General features: G+C 40.6%; 3 protein-coding genes across 3 annotated transcripts; all 3 read left to right on the top strand.

Annotated features, from left to right (window-relative positions):
- The first annotated feature begins 1,852 nt into the window (after positions 1 to 1,852).
- Positions 1,853 to 5,758, top strand: LOC306714767 (macrophage mannose receptor 1-like). The gene is made up of 5 exons (XM_079184897.1): positions 1,853 to 1,909; positions 2,972 to 3,012; positions 3,205 to 3,579; positions 3,932 to 4,270; positions 4,996 to 5,758. Exons 2-5 carry the CDS (start codon positions 2,979 to 2,981, stop codon positions 5,361 to 5,363), a joined length of 1,116 nt encoding a protein of 371 aa, XP_079041023.1. The 5' UTR covers positions 1,853 to 1,909; positions 2,972 to 2,978; the 3' UTR covers positions 5,364 to 5,758.
- Positions 5,759 to 6,454: 696 nt separating this feature from the next.
- Positions 6,455 to 18,568, top strand: LOC306714750 (protein mono-ADP-ribosyltransferase PARP14-like). The gene is made up of 15 exons (XM_079184878.1): positions 6,455 to 6,632; positions 7,797 to 7,960; positions 8,249 to 10,354; positions 10,526 to 10,762; positions 10,898 to 11,122; positions 11,230 to 11,296; positions 12,958 to 13,104; positions 13,252 to 13,311; positions 13,560 to 13,736; positions 14,032 to 14,170; positions 14,300 to 14,355; positions 15,135 to 15,851; positions 15,954 to 16,087; positions 16,175 to 16,352; positions 17,113 to 18,568. Exons 1-15 carry the CDS (start codon positions 6,458 to 6,460, stop codon positions 17,391 to 17,393), a joined length of 4,863 nt encoding a protein of 1,620 aa, XP_079041004.1. The 5' UTR covers positions 6,455 to 6,457; the 3' UTR covers positions 17,394 to 18,568.
- A 2,283-nt stretch (positions 18,569 to 20,851) lies between these two features.
- On the top strand, positions 20,852 to 26,180 carry LOC306714754 (kelch-like protein 33). Its single transcript, XM_079184882.1, has 4 exons — positions 20,852 to 21,809; positions 22,487 to 23,435; positions 23,558 to 23,728; positions 24,513 to 26,180. The coding sequence occupies exons 1-4, from the start codon at positions 20,981 to 20,983 to the stop codon at positions 25,030 to 25,032; spliced, it is 2,469 nt and encodes an 822-aa protein (XP_079041008.1). The 5' UTR covers positions 20,852 to 20,980; the 3' UTR covers positions 25,033 to 26,180.
- Positions 26,181 to 27,290: the final 1,110 nt, after the last annotated feature.

Genomic DNA, 27,290 nt, shown 5'->3' with positions numbered 1-27,290 from the left:
GCTGATTTATTTCTTAAAGTAATTTTTAAGGCACAGACAAATGATTTCATCTATCCAAGTCAGAAAACAATCCTATGTTTCGTCCTAGAAGTCGGTTCAAAATGACATATTTTTGGGTCTCAAATTCTAATTTACACTCTTGTAGATGTTGCTTCTTATATAAACTGATTGGTGGATTTTATTTTTCTCCAGGAATGACCCAACGGACACTGAATGTTCAGATTAACAAGCGTAAATGTTTTTAAATACATGTGTTAGTAAATGAAATCTATGTAATTCAGTAACTTTATTATACAATCCACCTCCCCTCTGCTCCCGGTCTAAATTGCTTTGAAGACGTGGATGTGCTTTACATGCAGTACTGGATTCTTCCAGCAGATGGCAGCAGACTGAGCGCAGCAAGAAGCCCACTGATGATGCCAGAGTCTCATTTCAACTCAAATTGGACAATTAAGCAACAGCCAATCACATCGGGAGGTAGTTATTGTCGGAGCAGCAGCTGCTCTCAGTTTCTCTGATTGTTTTCCACAAGTTTTGATTATTAATCATTGCGTCATGCAGCTACGGGTGAGTCCAGTTATGCTGCAATTAATATTGTTATTTTGTGTTCACAGTTTTGTTTTCTCATTTATCTGTTTCATATAAGTTTATTAGACAACAAATAAAGTATTGAAATGAATTTACAGAAGTGGTATCTTGGATTCAGCCCCATACTGATTCCATAAAGAAAACAACAATGGCTCGATTCTCTGCTTGTTTCCCGCTCCACACACAAAAAGTCACCGACCATCAGAAACATTAGGACTTGAGGGAATAATATTGACAAACTTACAATATTAGGGGCTCAAAAAGAGAGAGAACTTGTGTTTTAGTCGTGTTAAACATGGTTAAAAAAAAAGAAAAGCAGCGGTTACGGTTTGTGTAAAGGAGCAACATGTATTTAAGGTCAGGGAAAATCATAGTGAGAGTTTAAAATACCTGCTTGATTAGAGCACCGGTGTGTAGCATTTAGGAGCATCTATTAGCAGATATGGAACATAATTCATGAGTGTATAATCACCTGAAACTAAGAATCGTTGTGTTTTTGTTTGCTTGGAATGAGCCCTCTGCAGTCTGCAACCTCACCACTAGATGCCACTAAATCCTACACAACGCTCCTTTAAGACGGATCTTTTACTCTACTTTGTTGTTTGTATATCTCTTGTAGAAATTAGTTTTTATGAGGTGGATTTCACACAAAAAAAATGTCTTTCAACATCAGTAACCATGAAAATATCTCTGAAACGCTCTTTAAAGATGAACAGTAACTATGTAAACAGAGCCATTTAAATGTTTGAGTAGTTTAGAATACATTAATAAAAATAAACTCTACACCAAAAGCCCAAAACTTCTTCATGATCATATAAATTAACTGATCTTGTAAAGGAATTCTACATCATCATGAAATGATGGGATTGGTTACATTGCCAGAATGAATAAATAAATAGAATAAGAACAAAAGAATGGTTTAGAATCATGTTGGCGTCACACTAACACTCAAACTCAGGGGGAAAAGATTAACTTTGGATTTTACAAGTTGAGTTGTTGGCGAAGCATAAATGTGTATTTTTAGAACAGTTTACATAAATGTAAAGTATTTTCCTTATTAGTAGATTCATTTTGGAATGACGTCGTTCTTTCTGCATGTTGGACTGTGTTCCTCTTTGTTTACCTATTACATCATGTAAGTGACTTGTCATCAATGGACCCTTTCTCCTCTGTGATGGACGTCTCCGACTTCTGTATTTCAATATTCAAATGTTGGCATTCAGGTGGTTAAAAGAGAGCAGCTGTCTGGTTGATGTGAGTCTTCATCAGTACGTGAGGAGAGACACCAGAGTGAAGCGTCTAAGAGGAAGACTCACAAGATGTAAGTTACCATTCTCTTCTGTCATTTTAATATCGTGTTTATTGTGCAGAGGTGGACAGTGCAACATTGTCTTTCTTCAGTTTATATTTCATGTAATCTAACATCAAATCAGATTGACAAACTTTGCATTTTTTTATTTGCAAGACTTACAAAACAAATCCGCTTATTTCTAACAAGGTTTAAATTCACAATTGATCGTATTTAAATCTCAGTTTTACTCAATGTTCAGTTTAGTTTTTATTCAAAGTGTGGACACAATGAGAAAAAAACAATAATTCAGCATGCAGCTTTCTCTGCAGACAATCCCCAGGGCTAAAATAACACTCGTTACTTTTACTGCTTGTTTCTGGAGATTTTTTGTTTTACAGTTTAATATTGTTGTATTAGTGAATACTAATTAGCAGCATATCTTACTCCTCCAATGACACTAAATATAATTTACAGTAGGGTTTGTTCACTCATAATACAGAACCTTGAACAGACTTTATTTTATGATTCATGACGACAGCACAGCTGTAATTGCAACTTTGCAGTAAAATACATAATTTTCCAGCCGTTAAAAAATAATGGACACAATAACAGGAACACCTGAATATGAAATGCAATCAATTAGAATAAATGCTCAGAGTACAATGTGTAGTTTTTGACGACATTGAGTCAGAAGTCCGTTGATTTGACTGACACATTCTCACGACCGACAGCATCTCACAAGGTGTTCCTCTTATTCCTTGTATCACCTGTACATTGAAGAAAATGACAATAATTCTGATAATAGAAGCAAACACCAGAACATCACAAGCTTACACAGAAACATTCATTTCAGTTTGTTGTATTATCTGTATTTTATTCCAATACGTAACCTGGGATAATAAAAAACATTATTGCATGTATAGTGTTAGTTTGCATATTTCCTACCATTGCTCTTCCTTATTAGACTGAACTTTGTACACTGGAGGGAGTGGTAGTGTTGTTTTATTATAACTGAACAAACAGATGGAGACAAGCTGATAAAATAATTGTGTTTGGTTCACTGCACACTAACATATCCGTTTCATCTAACAGAGCAAACATGCAGTGGAGTGTGTTTGTGCTCATTCTGATGGGTAAGTGGATCATCTGCTACTGTTTTCATTTCTTTTAGCTAGAAGCACTTCAGCTGAGAACAATTGTACGTCTCACACTACTTAAGTGCACTCAGAGCCCCATTTTAAATGAAGGAGCGTGATGTCATGTTATAACATTCTTGCTATTCTCTCACCACCACTACTGAACACATTTATTATCTCTGTTATCAGGACAGTGTTCCTTCTGCCTGTGTCGCCTCTACGAGTATCACTTTGTTAGTGAGAGGAAGACCTGGGAGGAAGCCCAGACGTATTGCAGAGAGCATTACACTGACCTGGCCAAAGTGTTTGACATGACAGATATGAAGAGACTCACTGACTCAGCAAGTTATCAAGGTGAAGCCTGGATTGGACTGCACAACCAAAACAATGTCAACAGGAAGTGGCTCTGGTCTCTGCCAGGGGTGAAGTTCAATGATCGTGAGACAGAATGGGCTGATGGAGAGCCGAATGATAAGATTCATCCTGAGAACTGTGTGAAGATGATTAATCACAAATGGCTCGATGACCCTTGTACTTTCAGTCTTCCATTTATCTGCTACGATGGTGAGAATATGTGACTAATAATGTTTATGTGTATACAAAATATAAACCTGTCAAACAATAGTTTTCCATATGGACATATATATATATATATACTTTATCTATTTTATGGAGGTATGGGGAAAAAAAAAATCCACCAAAAGGCCTACTTTTATTTGTATTACTTTCTATGAAATGATGTGATCCACCTTGTTATCTCAAACACTTTCATCTGGTAAATTAATGAAACTGCAGTGAAATCATGTTAATCTATCTCACATGTTTATTTCATGTTTAAAGTAAGAAAATAGGATTTTATGAGAGGAAATAACTAATAGAAATGTGTATTTATTAAGTTTATCTGTTCAATCCACAGAAAAGAAAAAAAAACAATTCCATTTTATTGACGATTGGAAGACATGGCTAAAGGCTCAGAGGTACTGCAGAGAACATCACACTGACCTGATCAGTGGACTCACACAGTTAAATGACGACGAAGTCAAGGCTGAGATAGAGTCTGAGGAATACAAACGCGTTTGGATCGGCCTGTTCAGAGACAGGTGGAGGTGGTCAGATGAGAGTAGTTCCTCTTTCAGATTCTGGGATCCGGATCAATTTAATGATGAAAGCAACAAGGAATGTGCTGTGACTGTGTCAAATGGAAAATGGAGCTCCGATGAATGCAATAAGAGAAAACCCTTCTTCTGCTATGACAGTAAGTATTTATTTGCTACATGTACACGAGCTCCATCTGCTTTTTCATGTTAATCCTGTTTATGTTAGAGACTTTGTTAAGACGATGCTTGCTGTAAAATAAAATGTCACTTAAAGGTCTAGTGTGTAGAGTTCTGGTGTCATCTAGTGGTGAGGTTTCAGATTGCAACCAGTTGAATCAGAGCCAGTGTCTGCGTAGTGGGAAGTGAGTGTTGAAGGGAGAGAGAGAGAAAAAGTCAACAGCGGGGAAGAAGAGAGTTAGTTGAGTGAAGGTGCGGAGGATGTTTCAGTTTGTGCAGAAATAAAAGCTGCAGCTCCTCAACACCAACAGAGGTTTCCCGTGTTTTTGTTTTCCGTCCCTGGAGACCACAACAACGGTGTCCCCTCTGTGTTCACCGACCACGGTCTGGTAGTCAAAGCAGGTTGGTTTTGTCCTTTCTGGTTTACCGTAGAAACATGGCGGCCGGCTTTTTCAAGAGGACCCGCTCTGTATGTAGATATAAACGGCTCATTCTAACCAAAACACAAAGATTATTATTTTCAGGTGATTATACACTATTAAAAAACAATAGAGCCCCTTAAATGTTCCTTACAAGTTGCGGAAGGCATTTAAAGATCATCAGCACCAAACATTTAGGCAGTGATTTAAAGTGAAGGAGCGCAGTGTTCTCAACAATCATACACCAACAAAGCTGCTGCTATGTTGTTTGTCTCCATCTCTGACAGATAAGCTGAACCTGATCCTGATCAAGGAGAACAAGACCTGGGAGCAGGCCTTGTCTTACTGCAGAGAGAACCACCATGACCTGGTCTCCATCATTAACCCTCTCCAGCAGGGATGGGCCGAAGAGGTAGCCAAGCAGGCCAACAGTCCCTACGTCTGGCTTGGTCTTCGCTACAGCTGCCCTCTGGCTTTATGGTTCTGGGTCAGTGACAACCTGGTCTGCCATTGTAACTGGGCCCCAGGAAACAAGACGGATGAGTGTGACCACTCCGTGGCCATGAGCGCAGGAGATGAACACAAGTGGTTCCGTCTGTCGGAATATGAAACTCATAATTTCATCTGTGCTAGTAAGTTCAGAAATAACAATTAATTATAACTCACTAGCTGCAGATGTCGCATTTAGAATTGATTATTTAATCTCATTTCATTAAATGGCACAGTGCCACATGTCGGTATCATGGCCTGACAGTGATCGTCTGTTATTCAATGAGGATGTTGTCAGATTTGCCAGATTTAAAGAGTGGGCTTTTTTATGCGTCTCTTGAGGGTGTGTTTCGCGTCCCATCCGTGTGGTACAATAAGAGAAAATACATACACAAAACCTATACTGCTTCGCTATAGTAAACATTTAATATACTGTATTTGGAATGTTTAGTTTTGGTTAAGATACGGGGATGTTTAAAATGTGTAAAATCATGGTTTGAGTTTTATGTGATTTTTGTGATGCTGATTAAAATGTTAAACAATTGAGCAGTTCTCTGACATTTCTCACGTTTAACATTTAACTAAGAGGAGTTTATTATAATAATATAATTCTGCATGAAATGAGCTGTTAAAGAAAGCAATGACCAATATCAATTGATACAATTGATTTCAATACAAATGCTGCTTAAATATAGTGAAGAAGCTCCCTACGAAGATGAGACTCGGACTCATTCTAAGTATCGGAAACACAGCGATTCTTTATTGATTATTTCAGGTGATTATACACCAATGAACACATAGTTATGGATAATATATTACATTTCTGCCCACAAATCCCAGTAAATATGACACACTGTTCCTTTACAATATTTTACACTTTTTTACCATCCTCAACGTCATTTACAACTATAGCTTGCTCACACGAGGAGAAAACTGGTAAAGTTTGCAATAAAATATTTAGAGATATCTGCATTTCATGCATTCTTGTTTACAGGCGATTACACTAAATAAAACGTAATACTTAATACTTAATAATATGATATTCTATTTCTGTACCCCCCTAAATGCACACTGTTCCTTTAAGAACGCCTTTCGAGTACATTTACTTTCACTTTGCGCCACTCTTAAAGAGGCTCTGCCACATTCATCTTGGCTTTGTTCAGTAAACTTCCTCGAAACCGGGACTTAGCGTGGAACCCGGTTCCACACACTCCGCTCCTGTAGGCATTTTAATTATAAAGTCTATCGAGTGTTCACACCATGGAGGGTCCTTACCAGTATCCCGTCTTCTTCGAGGTTCCCGGTCTGGACGAAGAGCAAAAGAAGAAAATAGAAAAGTACTTTACCGTGCGTCGCAAATCCGGAGGTGGAGACTGCGGCTCGATAACACACGTACACGATCACGTTTACAGCATTGCTTTTAATACGCGGGATGGTAAGAAGACGTGATTTTAAACCTTTATCTGCTCAATTGGGTCACTTCTGATTTCTTGAAGTGTGTCTTGTGCTGGTGAAAGGGAAAGTATGCACTCCAAACATGTTGATCTCGTTCGATTATATCTGGGTTTGTTTTTTAATTAAAGAGACCAAATGTACTGCTTATAGAACCGCATCCAAACTTTTTGAATGACAATTTTACTTTATACTGTATATCCTGTCTTCATTTCAAAACATATTCTAGCTTCACATTCACTTTGATGAGCGCTCTTTAAATAGTACGCCACAGGATGAATCTTGAACTACGCATATTGATGCGGTATTTGCGGTGTCAGAGAATAAATACTAATCAACAAACGAATATGATGTCATTGCCTATCCTTTATTCCGGCTGATCACTGCACCGCACTGATAACCTCGCCTCCACTTGACAGGGAGCGGCACAAACGGCAGCCAACTTAAAGTGATAGACTGCGCACGTATTGTAAAGCGTGGATGGACGATGACACGCCGGGGCTCCTGGGCAGAGACACCTGGCCATTGTTTTCTGTCTCTTTATAGTCCTTTGATGCATTTGTAGGAATTTTGCGTCTCTTTGTGGTTGTTTTGTGTCTCTTAACGGTTGTTTTGCATCTCGTTCTCGTTGTCTTGCTTTGCTTTTTGGTTATATAATGACCATTTTTGCATCAATCTGAAGTTGCCTTTGGTCTCTTTGCAGTCGTTTTGTGTCTCTTTGTATTCATTTTGCTTCTCTTTTCAGATGTTTTGCTTGTCTTTGTGATTTTGTATCTTTTGTATGACTTTATTGTTTTTTTCAGCTCTTTGTAGTTGTTTTGATTTTTTCTCTGGTAGAATTATTCTAAACACCACAATACACTATCGAGATTATGGTTCCCCAGGGGCCTCTGAACCCCTTGTATCCCTTGCCCCTGGAACATTCAGTAATTTATACATTCATTCTGTCCATTGAAGAAACCGCAAGGTAAAAGTACAACTACAGTAAAGCAACTGACACAGTCAGGAAATAATTTTTTAACACCAGATTTCCTTTAAATAAGCACAGGGGCAGGGATAGAGGGTGGAGGATGGAGGGGCAACACAACTGAAAACTTGTCTTGAAAAATAAAAGGCCTAATAAGTAATAAATCCTTTTCTGTCTCAGCTCAGGAAAGAGTCCTGCAGAGATCTGAACATGTGCTGGAGTTTGACGGGGGTACTCTGGTGCTGACTGTGCAAAGCACCCCGGGACCTTCCGCCGGCTCTCCCATCACATCCTCGACTACAAGAAAGTCAGTTAGCCCAAAACTGGACTCAAAATCATCACAGGTCAGAGTTGAAAGTCTTCTAAAATAGCGTCTCGGGGCCACTGTTGCACAATACACTATGAAAATGATGTCCAACTGGTTGTAAAAATATAATTTATCATTATAAAGCATCGCAAGCACTTACTGAGTACATTTTGATTGGAATAACTGAAACTGACTTAGAAATGCTTTAGGGTATGTGTTCAATTGTTGTGCAAGTGTCTCAATCATTTAAAAAAAAATGTGTGCGTGTAATGAACATCAATTTGTCATATACTGAAAACCAAATTAATGTACATCTTTCCAACAGCAGACACAGCCGTCCAGTCTTAACCCAAGCCTGCTAACAAGTGGTGAAGAATATGAACTACGACTTGATTCTCACCTCCTACGGTATCTAAAGGAGTGCCCCAAGGCTGTGAAAGAACTAGAGGAAGCACTCACCTCTGTGGCCTGCTCTGCCCAGCTGTACCCAGAGGAGGAGAGGGTTTTAGTTAGCCGGTTAGCTCAAGCTGGTGCTACAGTTAGAAATTGGAAAGCCGAGGTAGACAAACTGTTTGATGGCTACATGTGCCACTGTGAGGTGGACCCTCACAAAGGTAAAGCTTTACTTAAGTCCTGCAGCTCTTGTGAGACCACAGATGAGGTGAAGGTGTACAGCGAGGATGGGATGGCCATTGTGGTTGGGGAGCGTTCTCAAGTGAAGGCCATGTTGATGGCTGTAGAGGACTCGCATGTTAAAAGACGGTCAGGTTTCATTGAGAAGCAAAAAAGCATTCGTCGACTGGGCGAGGCCAAGCTCCGCCTCCTCTGGAAGGAGATGGAGCCCAGTTTGCGACAAGATTTTCCAGAAGTGAAGGTCACGCAGGGAGCTGCAGGTCAGTTAGTTTTGGACGGTTCTGTGGAGGAGATTCTTAAGGCTGGAGATTGTATCACTGAGCAGGAGAATCGTGTGTTAGAAAGGATCGTTTCTGATATTAGCCCACATCTTTTGGCCTTCTTGAGAAAGGCATACGGCGGTGCAGGGGTGCTAGGGGACTTGTTAGGGGTTGGTGGCAAGGTGGAAATAGAGTTGCGTGACACAGAGGTACGTTTCTTCACCGTCTCTGCTAATAAACTGGATGACACAGAAAAAAAACTGAACGAAAAATTCAAGGAAGTCAAGATTGATGTTCCTAACTGCTCCTCTGTGCCATCTGATCTTCGTGAAAAGCTGAAGTCCAAGACAAATGAAATGAACCAAGGGCAATACAGGGCTCAGGTCGTGTTTGGCCCAGACAGCACGATGTGCCTACTGGGCCACACCAGAGAGGTCGAAGAGCTAAAGGAAGTTGTCATCCAGTTTATTTTGGACGAGTCAAGCATAGAAGACCAACTCATTCTTCCTTACTCAGAGTTAGTACAACTCTTACCAGTATTGCTGCAGCAGCATGGTTTTGACTATTCAGGGGTTACCCTCCATCCTTTAACATCTTCCTCTGGGCCCAAGGTGGTGCTGAAAGGTCCATCTGGCAAAGTGACCGAGGTCAGGAACAAACTGGGTCCATTTCTGGACTCCATTGTTCAGAATAGAATCACCATTGACCTACCAGGGGCAGTAAGGTATTTTGAAAGTCCCACTGGAAGACACAACATTTTAAGTGTTGCTCATTCTCAGAAGTGTCTCGTACAGCTTCAGGAACAACCTTACGCTACAAGACAGATTTTGGCATCTGGTTCAGGATTGAGTGAAGTAAACACAACAGTTGCTAGCTACAGCCTTCGTGACGGGTTCCAGGTGCTGGTGTGTCAGGGTGACATCACCAAACAGGAAGCTGATGCCCTGGTGAACGCTGCCAACGAAGATCTGCACCACAATGGTGGGGTCGCTGCTGCACTGAGTAAAGCGGGTGGCCCTCAGGTGCAGAAGGAGAGCAGAGATGTAGTGAAGCAGAATGGAAAAGTTCCTACAGGTGAGGTGGTAGTGACCACAGGGGGGAACTTAAATTGCAAGATACTGCTGCATGCTGTTGGGCCTGTAGGAGGGAAATCAGATGGCAGAGAGAGGATCTTACTGGAAAAAACTGTCCAGTCTGCTCTAAATTTAGCAGAGACGATGGAGTTAAGGTCTATAGCCATGCCCTGTATCAGCTCAGGTGTGTTTGGTGTTCCCGTCGCTGTGTGCTCTGACGCTATTGTAACTGCTGTGAAAAAGTTTGGTAGTCAGGGAGGGCGAAGTCTGAGCAGAGTTATCCTGATTGATAACAGAGGAGAGGTGGTGAGGGCCATGCAGGAAGCATGTGACCGGCTTCTCCAAGGGATAAGTAGCGGAAACGCTGCACCAAGTGATCCGGGCTTCCAAAGAGGAGCCACTGGTGGAGCTCCTGAAGATGGTGTCCATGTGGACATCATTCAGGGAACCTTGGAGACCCAGCAGGTGAGAAACCGAGCTAAATTAATTTGATTCTGGATGTTTCACAAGGTAATCTGCTGTTGTTGCTGGGTACCATGCTCCGTTTGCATACATAATCTACTTTCTGGATAAACATGGTGGTTAGGAACATTTAAGTGTTAACATGGATGAAATTAGATTGCTGTATTCTCCTAGGTGGATTGCCTGGTAAGCCCTATGGTTGGTCATGATCCCACCTCGACCAGTGTTGGAAACGCTTTGTCAGTCATGGTTGGACCTCAGCTGACTGCAAATTTCCATAAGGAAGCAGGAGGAGCAACATTGCCTGGTGACACAGTCCTGGTGGCGGGTTTGCCTACCCTTCAATCTAAAGGAGTGTTCTTCCTCAACCTTCTTCCCTGGGATAATAACCAACATGGAGTTGCCATCCAGGTGAATTTGTGTGTTGAATATGGCCTTGTAGGTTTTTGTGCTACCAGGTTTGTCTTTACTGCGTCTATGTTTTGTTGTTCTTACTCTCCTAAAAACTAAGGGGTTTAGTAACCTCATAATCATTCAATCTTCCAGACTATGAGACAGGGCATCAGAACAATTCTGGCTTCCTGTCATATCAGAGGCTTCAGTTCCGTTGCCTTCCCTGTCCTTGGGACCGGTGTTGTCCTGCGTTTTCCTCACAGCCTGGCATCCAGGGTTTTACTGGAGGAGGTCCGTAAATTTGAACAGGACCGGGTCACCAGAACATCTTTCCTGGTCCGTTTTGTCGTCCACCCCAATGACAAAGATTCCAGCAAGGTAAAGATAATGCAGTAGCAGTGCCTTGTAACAAAAAAAAAGGAGTGAAATAGTTTTTATAATTTGCATGTGGAACTGGAATTAAACCCGTCACTTCATCACTACAGGCCTTCCAGGCTGCCCAGGAAACTCTGCATCTCAGAGGATTCACTAACGACGCTAACCCAGACCAAGGTTAGTGTGCATATTTTTATTTTTTAATGTCCGGTTGAGCAAGAGTTTGAAAATTCACTCGAGCCGTCGTAACAATCATTAATCACGACATTTATTCTTACAAGAGGGAGACAGAGTTGATTCACATACAGAATATGCATCAAGGCTGCTCGAAGATCTATCTCCGAGTCTCTGATATTTATACTGAGTAAACAACATGCAATATACTGGCACAGGGTAATTTACGTCACAAAGGATAACACATGAATTGCGTTTCACACAGCGTAGTCTATGATCTGGACACTTTAACAATTCGTTCTAGTACAAAGGTCACTTGTATCCTCATCGGAAGACGTCATGGAAGTATTGACGCGGTCTACGGCTTTATTATCATACAAGCAGTTGTAAGTGTTCTTTCTTCTTCTTATCTATAGACAAAACAGCTATGACGCTTAGTGTCAGAGCACACAAAACCATTTGAGAACACAGCTTTAAACACTTACAGAGGACATGAGAGAAAGTTCACTAATTATTAAATGCATAATAATTTGTCATTTAGATTTTTCCCCAACAGATACATTACTTGATTCTTCAATCAATCAATAAGATGATAATAATTAGCCATGTTTCCTGTCAATTGTCAAGCAAATTGTGAGCAAACTTTTGAAATGAGCAAATAAAATCTGCCACAGTGTAGTTTGATCAGAAGTTGGCACTATAGGCAACACATGGCTCTAACACCCCAGCAAACCGAGTTTAAGAAGTAGAGTTTGTGAACCGGAAATAAAGTCTGGTTGCCCATCTACGAGAGAAAAATGGAGAGAGGTCGTCAAGAATAAGTTTTATTTGGGCAAGTTTAATTGTACTTTCAATTGGCCATGTTTCATATCGTCATGAGACAAGCATTTGCATGATATGGGAACGCCGACAACAGAAACAACTGAGCAGTCATTGGAATTAAATGTTCGCTAACTCAGAATTAATTCCGCAAAGTCGTCTCCATATCCCACTTGGAGCGCCAACTCTTCTTTGACAAAAGCAAAATCCACCAAAACTTTTTTTTCTCATTTAAGGACGTTTTATAATTTTCTTTTCGTCTCCATGTAGCTTTTCTAATGTGATACTTCAACATTTGTGTAAAAATATTTGTAACACCGTATATTTTAGGCCACAAGGGAGCAGAACACATTAAAGAGGCTCCCAAACACTGCCACCACCATATTAGCATGTTTAATGTTCCGGCTAACATGCTAAAAAAAATAGTAGCTGCTTATACAGTATATATATATATATATATATATATATATGTATATGTATATGGAGCAACATTGGTATTCATTTTGAGTCTTATTTCAGTGTCATTTTAACTAATTTTAACTGTTTTGGTCTCCACCTTCCCTTTGTCTTGTTGTTTAACTGTCCTTCCTCGGCTATTTGCTAATCTGTCTGCTGGGCTGGTAGTGTACAGTGATTGTTAGCTAAACATAGCTGTGTAGAGAGTAGATGAGAGTGTAGATATACATGTGTTAAACCAAAAAAAGTAGCTAAATGAGGCTAAGTTAATGCTCTGTCAGTTTAATTTTGAATAATTGTCTTTGATTGTGTCGGAGCAACCTTTACACAAAGCAATTTTAAAATATTAAACCGAAGGCGTACTTTATTTTTTATTTTTGTGTCTTTAGCTTCCTTTTACCGCCATGTCTCTGTAACTGATGATGCGGTCACAGCCATGCTGGGTGGAGTCAAGCTTCAGATGGTCCGCGGTGACATCATTCTGGAGAGCACTGATGCCATTGTCAACACAACTGACTTCTCCAACAACCCAACTGGTATGATTTGATTTTCTAAATCTTTTGATTGACTTTTAATATATGTGTAGAGGACCGCAGCACCACAAACTGGTGTTATTTTTTAGAGTTTTGTATACATTATATTAATATATGAAATCCTACAGTAACTGTTCACAAACTTCACAGGTGTGTCTAAAGCCATTGTGACTGCAGCAGGGCCCGGTCTCCAGGCCCAGTTGGCACAAGGTAAGTCTCAAGAGGGAGCTGAAAATAAATGCTGCAAAAATACTTTGTAGAGTTTTGGGTTGTGAACATTACTGTCCAACATTAACGGCACCCAACAGAAAAGGGTGGAAAGACAAATTAATTCATATTACCTGTTTTCTGGAGATTTTGTTTAAACTTGTGCTACATTTTAATCAACCAACATCTTGTACACAAATCCAATGTGTTGCTGTTTTCATGTTCGTATATGCTTTTATGTCTTTTATCAGTGGGCATTCCAGCAGACGACATGTGCACCACAGGACCCGGGTTGCTTGGCTGTAGGGAAATCATTCATGCTAGCTTCAAGCGTGACACTCAGATTATTCGGAAGAACTGCATAAAGATACTGAAGCAGTGTGAGAGCAAAGGCTACGGCTCTGTGGCCTTCCCAGCCATCAATACTGGTTTGTGCTGTGTGCATGTGTGTGTTTGTGTGTACTTGTGCATTGAGGGCTACACCAGATTTGTCTTAACCACCTTAATGTATCTAAGCTTGGTCAAAAGTCTCACATATAAGTATATATATATATATCATAACACATGAAGTAAACTTATTCAGGTATAAATTAGTTAGTAGCATGAAAATACTTTTCTTTAATTATAGTATAGGATGTAAAATGATAAAAAAAAAAAAGGTCATAACAACAATGTCAATGGCATCATTGGTGGTATCTGATCGTTCTCTATATATCCCATCAGGTGTGGCTGGTATGGACTCTGACAAAGCTTGTAAAGCCATGATGGATGGCATGACCTCAGCTATTAGTGACTTGAAACCAAATTCCCTCAAACTCATCCGCATTGTCATCCTCCAGCAATCGGTCTTCCAGGCTTTCAGGTCAGATATAAATCTCACTCATACAATGGAACGGAAAGTTAAACCATTTTTTTTTTATCATGGGTTGCTTTGTTTGACCGGTCAGACTAGCTTGTTGTAAACTTCCTGCCCTGTAATGTGTTTTTGCAGAGCAGAGCTGGAGAACCGCTTTGGACAAACAGCTGCTCGCCACCTCAGTCTTAGAGGTTTGTGTTCATCCATAAAGCTTGAAAATGTTATATTTTGTACCTAATTTGTTATCAGTTTTTATCTACCAGGTTCGTGAACTTAGTTTAGCATTTTGTTAATTAGCACTAAACGGAAAATACAGCAGAGGCTGATTAGCCATAAGTCTTAGTTATACTCCAATAGATGCTGAGATGTTTCCGTCAGACAAAGACCAGCTAATGTGAATTTCATTAACTTCAATTAAATGACAGTTGTTGTGAAATTTCAGTCTGGATCCAAAAGAATGTACGGACCGACCTATTTGCCATTTGTTACAACTTCCAACTCTATTATAAGGTGTATTATTAGGAAATGTGTCAGTTTAGCATACAGAACACTTGTTTTTCTTGCACAAAACAAAGTAATTTTACCTTCACAACATATTGATATATATTGATAAATGGTAAGATTGGCACATAATATGATGGATATAAACCATGGGCAGATTATGAGAGTCCTGGTCACAGACCCCACCAGCTCTCCTACCAGTGAGCAAGACACACAGACCGAATATTTGTTAATAGCTCTTGTTGTTGTTTAGTGTGTATTTGCGGTTGTTACATATCTCTCTGTGGTTTTGTGTCTCTTTGTAGCTGCTTTGTGTGTCTCTCGCTCCTCTTTTCATTACCCTTTGTAGTTGTTTTGGTCATTCTGTAGTTATCTCTTGTTGAGTATCTTCGATATCACACATCTTATCTGGGCTCAAATAATTGACGAAATGAGGTGTCTCACTTTTTTTTGCTCTTTTTTTTTTTAGAAAAAGCTAAACAAAAGCTCAAGAAGTGGCACGACAAGTATTCAAAAACCTCCACAACTTCTACACCTCAAGGCAAAACCTTCGCCTCCTCAAAGCCACCGCCAGCTGTAGTAAGTGTGATCAGTTGTGGTCCAGACAGCATCAGGACAATCAAGAAAGAGTTGGAGGGGATCCTGCAGAAGCAGCTGGTAGAGAGAGAGGTGGATGTACATAATTTTTCCAGGCTTGATGGGATGGAGCTGGAGGCAGTGCAGGCCAAAGTCAAAGTCTTGGGTATAAGCCTGGAGTGCAGGAGGCGTCAAAGTTCTGAGGATGTGAACGGCAACCGAGCAGGAAACGCAGCCCGAGCTGAAGCCAGAGATCGGCCAGGGTCAGGAAGAGAGGTCTATGTGCTGACAGGCCTAAAAGAGGACGTGTTGGGCGCCATCGAGCTTGTAAACAGAGCAGTCCAAGAGGCACTTTGCGAAGACCTCCAAGACAAAGAAGAAGCCATGTTGGCTCTTACTGTGCAGTGGTCGATTCAGGATATAAATAAGGCCTGGCAAGAGCTGAGCATGCATGACAACTACATGCTGGAGGATGCTCACCTGAAGAAACAAGTGTCTGTAGAGTTGACGGCACCAGACGGCATGACGTTGAAAGTCAACCTGAGAACACAAGAAGCCACCAAAGTAACAGGCGCCGTGTACAAAGTGAAAAGGAGCAAGTCTGACACAGGTATGTCACTTTTTGTAGTTTTACTTTAGATTCCGCTCATGTTAAAACCATCCTCTTTTTTTCACGTCTTAAAAACATTAATTCATGTGACTTCTACTTCAGCCTTAGAGTTGCCAACAGAATGGGAACCTATGCATGGAGAAGTGTTTAAAAAGGTCCAGCTGCAACCTAACTCACCAGAGTACCAGACTGTAGCCCAGGGCATCCTCCAAACGGCTAAATACAAAATACAAAAAGTGACTATAAGAACACAAAAGCACACGTCTCTCATATTAAAAACCTACAGCACAGAACAAGTAATTTTTTTTTCTTTCTGATCTCAGATTGAGCGGGTGCAAAACTACTACCTGTGGCATGCCTATACTGTGTGTAAGCAGCGTATATTTGCCAAAAATGGCCCAGCAGAACTTGGGGAGAAGACTCTCTACCATGGAACATCGGCAAAGTCATGCCACTGCATCGAAAAGGACAGATTTAACAGGAGCTACGCAGGAAAACACGGTAAGCAATGTTGTCACATGCCAAACTAAGCCAACCGGTTTCTGTCTGCAGCTTCATGAGAGTGGTGTCGATCCTCTCGTCTATCTTGTGGCAACAAAGTGAATAGTGTGTTGAACTACTCCTTTTAAGGGGAGACATTTTAACCAATAAATATCACCATAAAACATCCCCAGTTGATTACTTACGTACATTAAGGTAATTATTTTTTGTATTGCAAGTTTTCTGAAATTGTATGTTTGGATATGCAAATGAGGCAACATCTTATCAAGTATGTGCTAATTTGCATAAATCTCCAGAGCATAAATATGATACTTACCACGGGATTTTTTGGATATCTCTTTATATCACACCATAAATGGAAATACTGTCAACGGCCATAAAAAATAGATTTATATATTTTTTTTATTTATTTATATATAAACAAATCCCTCTGTAAAAACCTTGAGAATATAGGTATGAATGAAATTGGGAAGGCGGTGTGTGTAAGTGCTACTGAAGTGGAGTTTTCTGTCTTAGAATCTGCGAAAAAAACTAAAATTTAAAGCTGTGTATTAAAAAAAATTCCATACATTTTGCAGGACACTACAAGGAAATAAGGTTAAAAAAAATATATAACCATTAAAAAAAGCATTATCTAATGCAACATTTTGGTGAATTTAGGAGAACTATAAAGACGTACATGGACAAAGTAGTAAAAAAAACACCTATATGTGTATTTTGGTTGTTGAAAAGTGTCTTTTCTTGTGTATTTCTATCACAGCTACCATGTATGGAAAGGGAGTTTACTTTGCTGTCGATGCACAGTATTCCGCAAGCAGATACAGCCCAGCAGACGCGTCAGGCTTGAAGAGGATGTATGTGGCTCGTGTCCTGACCGGCCGTTACACGGTCGGTAATCCTTCCATGAAAGACACCCCTCCTCGAGGCTCAGACCCGACTGACTGCTTCGACAGTTTGGTGAACAACCAGCAGCAGCCCACCATGTTTGTGATCTTCCACGATGACCAGGCCTACCCGCAGTACCTCATCACCTTCAACTGAGTAAAACTGTAGAAAGTCACGGTTCAACACTGTGCTGTGGTGTCAAAACCATCCTGGTTAAATACTACAAAAGTAGCGAAAAATTAAAGTTATCATCTCAGGTGAACGAGCACAGAATTGCAACAGACCTCACGTGGCAGGTGTTGAATTATAGCATTCACCAGCTGTATTGAACAGCCTTGTATTGAAGGACAAACCTGTACCACAGAAACACACCATGAGATTATACTTTCCTTTTTGGGAAATCTTTTTCCGACTTCTTAAAATAGTAAAATGTTAGGGGAATGTAACACTAAGCAGTGTGTAATAACCTTAATTTGGCAAAGATTGTTCTAAGGGTTATTGCATTATCATTTATTTGATCTTGTTGATTAATATAATATTTGAGGCAGACGTATTGCTTTTCTTTTTATTGATTTAATATAAGTCTTTAGTTCTCTGCACTTTATTCATTCAACTCCAAGTGTTAATATTGTGTAAAATATAACATAGCGGATGCACACATTTTAACAATCTATGCAAAAGTAGAATAAGCCTGAAATCCCTTATTCTCAACATTAAACAAGCAGGGATTAAACCATCTTCGCCAAGGTAATTGATTTATTACAAGTGGTCACACTGTATTTTTTACTGTTTTGATGCTAGACCTACAGTAATATGTAGTCAATATATTGTTAAAAATTCAATTAACGTATTTCTCTGACTGTACAATGAAGAGTTTGTAATCAAAGCATCCAAAGTAAATATATTTCAGACATTACTTTTCTATGAAAGGTGCAAGAGAATACAGCAGTCTGTGTTTTTGTAATCGCGCCATTTATTGACAATTTTAAAGAGCTTTTCTGAACAATATAAATAAAATAAATTATGATTTATGTGGTACATTATGATTTACAGGTATCAGAAAATGGTGTTAGAAAAAAAGTACAGAACATTTAACATGTATACCAAAAAAAACAATATTGAAATAAAAAAGGAAACCATTAAATTAATGAAATTAAGTCTTATTGCTTTAAATGTTATTTATTATTGCTCATAAATCAGTGAAGTGAGAATTAACATTTTGAACTGACAAACAGAACATGAAGTGTACAGCTGCAGGAAGTCACCTTACATTTAGCAATCTTTTGACAATAATTATTAAAAGTTGGAAAATCTGTAAATATTTTTCATGAACGTCACACAGGGAAAAGCAAAAATCCACTGAATGAGGAGTAGTTATTTGGATGACCACTGATCTTTCTGTTTTCCCAGAGACGAACATTGACATAGTCTCCAACTTGTAGCTGCAAGATAGCGCTGTTAGATCTAGACTGATTTTTATCATAACCATACCATGACACTATTTGGTTTCCATTTCGGTACAAACTGCCACTGGAGTTATCACTCCAGCATTGGGAGGTGTAAGTGAAATAATAGACTCCCTGCACTGGTGCTGTAAAATAACCTGCAACAATAGTAAAATAAAATCACTGTTCAACATGAGTTACCAAACAGTACATGACAACTAATTCAAGAGCAAGTACACAGTGAATACTGACCTGTGACTGGGCTGTAATGTCCTCCAGTGTTGAACAGAACATGATTGTAGACCAGAGCGTAAAGAACATTCACAGGACCAATGGTGGCATCTATTGATAATGTAGCAGAAAATGCAATCCGAGGCCGCCCTGAGAGATGGAAACGTGAATACGTCATTATTCTGACCTTCAAAATAAAATGGCACGACAGAGTTTCATGATCATGCTGTTCAACGAACGGCATCCACAAACAAGTGCAGCGCAGGCAGTGCAATTACACTGAAGCCTGTTTTGGTGTGTGTGTGTGTGGGGCCCATGTTAGTGATTTAAATTGGCACTTTGGAAGTGTAGAAACTCACATGAACTTAAAATGCAATAGTAATAACAACAACAACATTAATAATAATCATAATAATTATAATAACTCTAATTATAGAGGTTTTCAAAAAAATTACAAATTATTTCTGCAAAATGAAATAATGTGCAACAACAAGTTTGATGTGAGATCATAATAGACCAATTCGGCTCACAACAAGTGGTTTGTATGACGAACTATGGCTCTGCACAACCATTGTTTAGTATATTTGTATTACCTTGATACTCTGCACTGTTCTCAAGTGCAGAGAGCTTTTTCTCACTGGCCTCCAGCCTTTTGTTCGTTTCCTCCAGAGCTCTCGTGGTAGCTGCAAGCTTTTCTTCTAGAGCCCCCAGCTCCTTCAGCACTGTGTAGATGGGTGGATTACAGCTTGGCTGGGTTGCTGTTGAGGCCGTTGTCAAAATGGTTGGCGTTTCTAAATTCTGGAGAGCATCCTGCTCAACCCAGGTGTCTGCCAGGTCTTCATGTGTGAGTTCTGTGATCTGGGTCTGATTGTCCTCACCTCCAGTCTGGCACTCAGATAGACCAGCAAGCAAACACACAGCCATTATCACTGAGAAGTTCTCCATTCTTCAGCTTGGGAGGTCTTTTTTCAAAAAGAGCAAAAAGATACGCGTTTATAAGAAAGTCCAGGTTAATAATTGTTTGGGTGAAGCAATGCATGAATCAAAGCTGCTGCAAAACATCAGATAAGCTGATAAACCTTACCCTATTTCCTCATGGCATCTTGACGCTTGTTCTTTGTTTGTTCTTTTTTTATTGAATTACAACTTAACAATCCGTTAACATCATAGTCTAGACTCTAGGCCCATGTTTGTGTGTGATTCTACCTTTACTTTGTATGTGCCTTCAATATGTTGAAATCTGAAATGGACGTTGTTTTCTTTAACAAAGTACATGTCAACAGTCTGACACTAGCCAGCTTCCCATCCAAATGCAGACCAATTATTAACTGAATTTAAAGAAAATCTACAAAAGAGAAGACAAATGAAAGCATGTTTCCATCCACTTCCATTATGTAAATGTAAACTACAAGATCCCCTTTTTTTTAATCTTTTTTGTACAAAATACTATAACATACTCTAGAATAAGATCAGTATAGTTTACTCATTGTTCAGACTTGTGCCCCTGATATTTGACTTGAAATGCATGACACTTAAAAAAAATAGTCCAGGTTAGTATATTTTATAGTTTAGGGATATAAAACATATCACGGAAAACAATGTTATGAGGAATAATTATTAACATAAAGTACAGCATTAACATTGTGTTATCATAAATACACTTAAAACAGTTTCCGTCTGGCTCCTTGATGGTTGTTTGTTGTACAGAAGTTTACTACTATAAGTCAAGGTTAAACTTGTCAATGGTGGGAAAATATTTTATCTGGCTCTTTATTGGCTCCAATAACCATTAAAGTTCATCTCAGATTTCTTCCTTGGTGAACATTACAATGAAGTCAGAGCCGAGGTTCACTTGAAACTGAATCGCTCTGACCCAGTAGCTATGAATAGCTGATGTTTATGCAGTGAGGAACATTGAGTCTATTAGAGAGTTAGGAGTGACAGAAAGAGGCAGCAAGAAAGTAACTTCATCAAATCAATATTTTGCTGGACGTCATCAGTAATTAAAAATACAAAAGAAAGACCACTGTGGATAGTTTAAAGAGAAAGTAAAGCCCAGCCACATGCATGGAGTTTACTAGGCATTACCTTCCAATGGAATGGGAAGCGAGATGGAGGAGAGAGAAGGAGAGGAGGAAACAAGTGATTGAAGAAGGTGGCGAAGAAGGGATTGAACAGGACAACCGCGAACTGAGGAGGATCGTGGCGTACAATGACTCCAGGATGGGGCTGATGAGTGGGAGGGGTAAAAAACAGGGGTCGGAGGTCGGGATGAGTGGTGCTAGTCTGGAAGGAAATGGGCAACATGTGAGAGAGGTAGCATGTTGGGATGAAGGACTTGGCGATAAAGTCCACACATTCCGCAGTGACACCTATCCTAAAGAGGTATTCATTGCCCTGAAGGAATTCTGGGATTCATCTCTTCTCACAGACCTGACTCTGACCACTGACAACGGGAACAGCTTTGACATACACTCCCCTGTTCTTGCTGCTGTCAGCTCTTTCATCCAAGAAAGACTGAGGGATGAAAGTGGAGTACGATCAGGCAACGCTAATGATGTAGAAGTCCGAAGGTGGTCAGTGTCTCTGTCTCCTGAGGTTGATCATGTTGGGCTACAGGCAGTTTTGGAGTTTGCCTACACTGGAGCTGTGTTGTCTTTGAACAAAGACGGCATGTCCTCGATTATGGCTGCAGCTCAAGCTCTGGGCATTCCTAGAGTGCTGGATCTCTGCAACAAAGAAGAGCGGATGAAAGAAGGTGGGAGTCCTAAGAAGGAAGAGCGAAAGATATCTGCCCTTGAACAGATGAAGATTACTCTTCAGTCCATCAATCAGTTGTGGGCAGACAGAGTTGGATGTGATGTGATCTTGGATGTGGACGGTGCTGTATTCCATGGTTAGTATACAGTCATTTTATTTAATCAAATTTATTTAAAAGGGACCATGTACAGTTTAAACATAAATGTCTCCATTCGATGCACTGTACCAGATTGTAGCTTAAGCTAATTTGCATCTGCAGTCCCTTGGCAGGTCAAACAAGGACAGGACAATAACACAGTAAAAGGAAAAGACATAATACAAAGATATACCATAAAAAAACATACAAGACACTCAATACAACACTACACACAAATAACATAAAAAAATAATGTTTGTCAATAAAATCAAGTCAGAAAGACCACAAGAATTGAGGTCAGTGTGTGCAGTGTTGTGCAGCTTTTAAAATACCTTTTAAGTTGGATTTAAAAGTGCTAATAGAGCTGCAGCTCCTCACACTTTCAGGCAGGGTGTTCCACTGATGTGTTGCTTTTACAGAGAAGGCAGATTGTCCAAAAGTAGTGCGGTGAAATGGTATTTTACAGTCTCGTGTAGAGGATATTCTTGATGATCGAATGGAACTGACTGAGCGACTGACTGTATACAAAGTCACGGAGTGGAGGAGGGGCCAAACCATTTAAAAGTCTATAGACCAGGCACAAATTTGAGAACAATCTAATCTAATCTACAGTCATGTAGGTATCTTGTTGATTGTTTGATATTGATCAACTGAGCTTTTCTTTTGTCTGTTTCCAGTCCACAGAGTTATCCTGGCAGCAAGCAGTGACTACTTCCGTGGCATGTTCACCTGCGGGATGAGGGAATCCAATCAGACATGCATTGCCCTTCCCTTCCTCTCACCTTCTGAGTTAGAGGCTCTGATTAGCTGCTCCTACAGTGGAACCCTTCCACTTAGCTGGGACTGTGTCTTCGAGATCTCCTGTACAGCGCTCCAGCTTCAGTTCCAGCCTGCCCTCTCGCTTTGCCTCAAATTCATGAGTCAGGAAATGGAGGCAAGCTTCTGCCTGGATGTGGGATCTTTTGCTGAAGCCTACGTGATGCCAGAGTTGCTCGAGGAAGCCAATGACTTTGTGCTGAAGAACTTCTGGGAGGTGTCAGCCACGTCAAAGTTTCAGGACCTACCAGCAGAGAAGCTTCTGGACATCCTCCGCTGTGATGATCTGTGCGTGCCCTCAGAGTTGGCTGTATTTCGAGCCGTAATCTCTTGGATTGAGGCTAATCCTGAGGAGAGGTTGGGCCAGGCTGGCGTACTGATGACCGGAGTCCGGTTCCCCCTCATGACCTTTCGAGAGTTCAAGGAGGTCAGGGCCATTAGCCTACGCATGGAGAGCTTCGGAAACAAAGAGGTGGAACTCTATGGTTCAGCGCTGAAGGAATTTGGTTTCAGCCTTCTAGAAACCCAGGATCAGTGCCGGGTCCGACATCCCAAAGACGCCCTGGTTGTGGTCGGGGGAGACCAGCTGAACCCAGATGTGGGATGGCGCATACCAAGCAAGGAACTGTGGTTTGCAAACTCCTTACGCAGTGGTATAGGCTTGGTGAAGAAGATTGAGTGGAGGAGGCTGGGTGAGATGCCAGACAAGCCAAAGTTCAGGCATGGAGTAGCAGTAATGGCGGGAAAGCTGTATGTGTTTGGAGGATGTTACTACTACTGCAAGGATGACATGATGAAATCTGCCTACAGGTAAAAGGACACAACTGGTGCACAAATATCCTCTTCTCACTTTGAACCTAGATTGTCCCACAGATGCGGGGTCTGAACTTTTCCATCTTTACCTTTTTTCCTTAATTGCACAAATGCTATAGTTATGACCCCGTGCAGGACAGCTGGAAAAGGCTCGCTGACATGCAGGAGTTTAGAAGCAACTTCTCAGTGGTGGTACACGAAGAGCATCTTTATGCCATTGGTGGAGATAAGGAGATCAACACCAACCTAGACAGCGTCGAGATGTACAACCCAGACACCGACTCCTGGAGGTAAGTTGAGTCATGTTACGCTTGAAGTGTCCTAAATCCTATGGTATCAGGGCGTGTCGATGCAGAGCTTTAGCATGCCCAACATTACACACATCAGGGAATCTGTCACATTATTAAGAAGCAGAGTCATATGTTATTTAAAATCGGTCAATGTTTATTATATAACATTGAACAAAATATCAAGGATGAAATGCAAATGCAATATCAAGTGTTGTGCCACCTGATGTCCCCATTGTGACGACATCAATCACTTGAAAAGACTGAACTATAGTGTTTCAGTGCCTTGGAAATCTTTTGTCTCCTCAATCTAAGTATTACAGAGCTCTTTGGAGAACGTGAGCTCCATCATGTTCGATAAAGTTTCTGCTACAACGATTACTTAAAAGAATAAATAAAACTACTACTGTCTTAAAGTGATTTTGACATTTGATCTGCATCTCTCATTGCTGGTGTCCTAGTAAACAGAGATAACACCTCAACAAAACTCCTATTGAAATGTATGCTTTGTTATAGTTTGTTTCTGCTATCACCCCGCTATAAAGCTGTCACTATAGAGTGTGGTCAACACACATGTTGCTCCACTAATACTGGGATTAAAAGCAGCTGATGGATGTTTCTTCCATGACATTACATTTATGGTAGAAATTAGAATATATATATATTTTTAAAAGCCAAATTAGTCAAACTGAAGCTGACACTATTTCTACAAATACTACTACATGATAGTATCCTTGTTTAAGGTTAAATGGTAGGCTGTCTGATTCCTCTTATTTCATTTCCCCAGCTTTGTCCAGCCCCTGGACCAGGCTCTGAGCGGCCATGCTGTCACCGTCACAGACGGAGGAATATTCATCTCTGGAGGTTTCGACTGCAAGTATGCGTGTCTGGTTTCCATGTTCCTGTACCACCCAGAGAGAGGAACCACCTACCTGGCGGACATGACCCATGACCGGGCCCTGCATTGCATGGAGCCCCTGCGAGGCCATCTCTACGTTGCCGGCGGCTTGTGTAACCTGAGGAAGTTTTATGCTGACCAGCAACTCTGTGAGGTGTACGATCCAGGGGCCGATTCCTGGACCGCTTTCGCGTCTCTGCCTTTGCCCCATGTGGGTGCAGCCTCAGTCGTCCTGGAGGGGAAGATCTATGTACTGGGTGGATACTGCCAGGACGATGACAGTGAGTCTGGACTGGTCCACCAGTTCGAACCCAGTACACAGCGGTGGCAGAACGTGGGCAAATTGCCTGGGGCTTTTACAGACATACGGGCCTGTCTGCTCCGACTGCCCCAACGCTTTAGACTTTAGTAACTGGCTGGTCAAGATTTTAGTGGGATCTATTACCAAAATTCTATACATCAGCAAATGCATTAGCTGGAAAATTATAAGTTTTATTGTTCAGCTATTATAGAAATCCAAATCCAGAATCATTGTTGTAAATGCCAAGTTTGTCTACTTGTTGAAAAATAGTGTACTAAAGAGGATGAAATATACAATCCCAAATACTGGTTGCTATAAATTATAAAACACTTTAAATCATCTATAACATGTCACAATATGAATCTCTGCATGTTGCCCGTTGCTGCGTGACAAAACTAAATGTATATCAATTACATATAATCTACTGTTTATAATTGTTTGAAAAAGTAAAAGGGTTTTTAAATGTGTTGATAGAAATATACATTATAATCATCTCAACTTGGTTTTGTTGAATCACCAATCGATCATTTTGTTAGTACAACACTATTTTACACACATTACGGATTTTTGCATGTGACTGAGTTAATGTTCATATGTTGATCTCGGGTACATCTGTAACTAGTAGTGAGGGCTTTGATGCACAGCAAGCCAAAAAGAGTTTTACAACAACCCCGACATTCAGCTCAAGGATTACTGTGTTGCTGGTGGTGTCACAGGTATCTGAGCCTTTGAATTCCCAGGCGCTCACTTGGTAACGCCCGTTCTTCACCAGGATGGCTCCTGAAGTGTGACCGTTGTAGCCGGAAGTCATGAATGTAAAGTGGTAAACGCCTTTCAGTCGAGCAGTGAAGATGCCTGTTGAAGAGGAGAATGCAATGACTTCAATAGGTTATGAAAACATTTGTCCTAACTTGGTTCTTAATACATTTTTCTACTCAACGCCAAAACAAATAACCATCATCTTCTCAGTTAGATGAGAAGATAGATACCACTTTTATGTCTTGTTAAAATAATAAAGATATCCAGTTATCCAATAATGTGGATGATGCGATGCATTACATTTGAAAGACGGATATTTTCAGAACTGTTAATCATTGGTTAGTCTTCTGAAGGTTATGCATCTGGAACATACCCGTTTTACTGTTGTAATTGAAGCCAATGTTTGTGAAGACTCTGTTATAGATGAGAACACTGTTGGTGCCGTTCGTGTTGGGTCCAGTGAACACATCGTTGGAATCAATTATGGTTGCAGAAAAGGCCACCATTTTTTTTTAAAGATAATACAGACTTAAAAACTTACCTTCGCTGTCGTGCTTCAAGTTGCGTCTCCGTGGGATTCAATAGGGCCGTCGAGTTAAGGTGGGAGAGTTCCTTCTTGTATAGATTCAGCAGTTTTTGTGTGGCATTGAACGCAGCCCCATTTTCTGACTCCAGATTTTCAAGTTTCTCTTTTCTCTCTCTTAACTGCCTCTGTTGTATCAAGTCTCTCCTCAATCTCACTGACGTTTCCCCCGACTCTCCCCGTGATTGACCAGTTCTCCAACTTCTCTCTTCAGGCTGGCAATGTCATCTTCCTGTTCCTCCAGCTTTGTCTTTGCATCTATCAATTCCATCTCAGTTTGTGACGCCATCTCTTCTAGGTCCTTTTGTGCGTTTGAAACGTTCGTCACTAACCTTTCAAGCGGACTAATGTTGCGGTTTGCAGAATCAAGCTGCAGTCTGGTCCTACCTTCCATAGCGTCAATCCTCTCTCGCAGCAGCATTTGGTTCTCTTCAAGTTTTGTCTGAACATCTTCGAGGTGTAAAATGTTTTTGTAATTTGAGCAAAGAGTCGGCGTCTCTTGTCCTTTCTCCGGGTCACACCTCCATCTGTGTGGGAGTTCTGAAGATGCCGCTCCAACAAAAGCCAGAAGAAAAACCACCATGGTGACCATCTTCAGAGATAGGTTCAGGTTCTTTACTTCACCAGTCTGCAAAGTTATGATTCCTGTGCCAGTCTCGTGTGGCTGCTCCCTTTTGGCTTTTTTTAGTTGGGCGTGGCAAAGAGTCATCAGCAGAGTCACTGGCAACACATGGGCCCTTTGTGGCAGTGCATTCTTTCAAAAACCCTTTTTAGCCTCAGTTGGTCCCTGTCTCCTGCCTGAGACACCCATTTGGTTTTTGGTTGACATGTTTTTGTTTACGCTATACAGCATTACACACTATCAAGAAATGGATAGGAGTCTGTGGTTTTAACATATTTATTATGTCATGCGGTGCTCAAACAAAGAAATCCCATTCTGAACCCTGTTTAGTGCACTTTTAATGGAGGCCAATGCGCATGATTTGACAAGACTAGAGACATAATGCAGCAGAGAAAAGCCTGA

Source organism: Pholis gunnellus (genome assembly GCF_910591455.1).
Source record: "Pholis gunnellus genome assembly, chromosome: 23".
Lineage (NCBI taxonomy): Eukaryota > Metazoa > Chordata > Actinopteri > Perciformes > Pholidae > Pholis > Pholis gunnellus.
The sequence above is the reverse complement of the archived record's forward strand: the minus strand, read 5'-3'. Positions and strand labels throughout refer to the sequence as shown.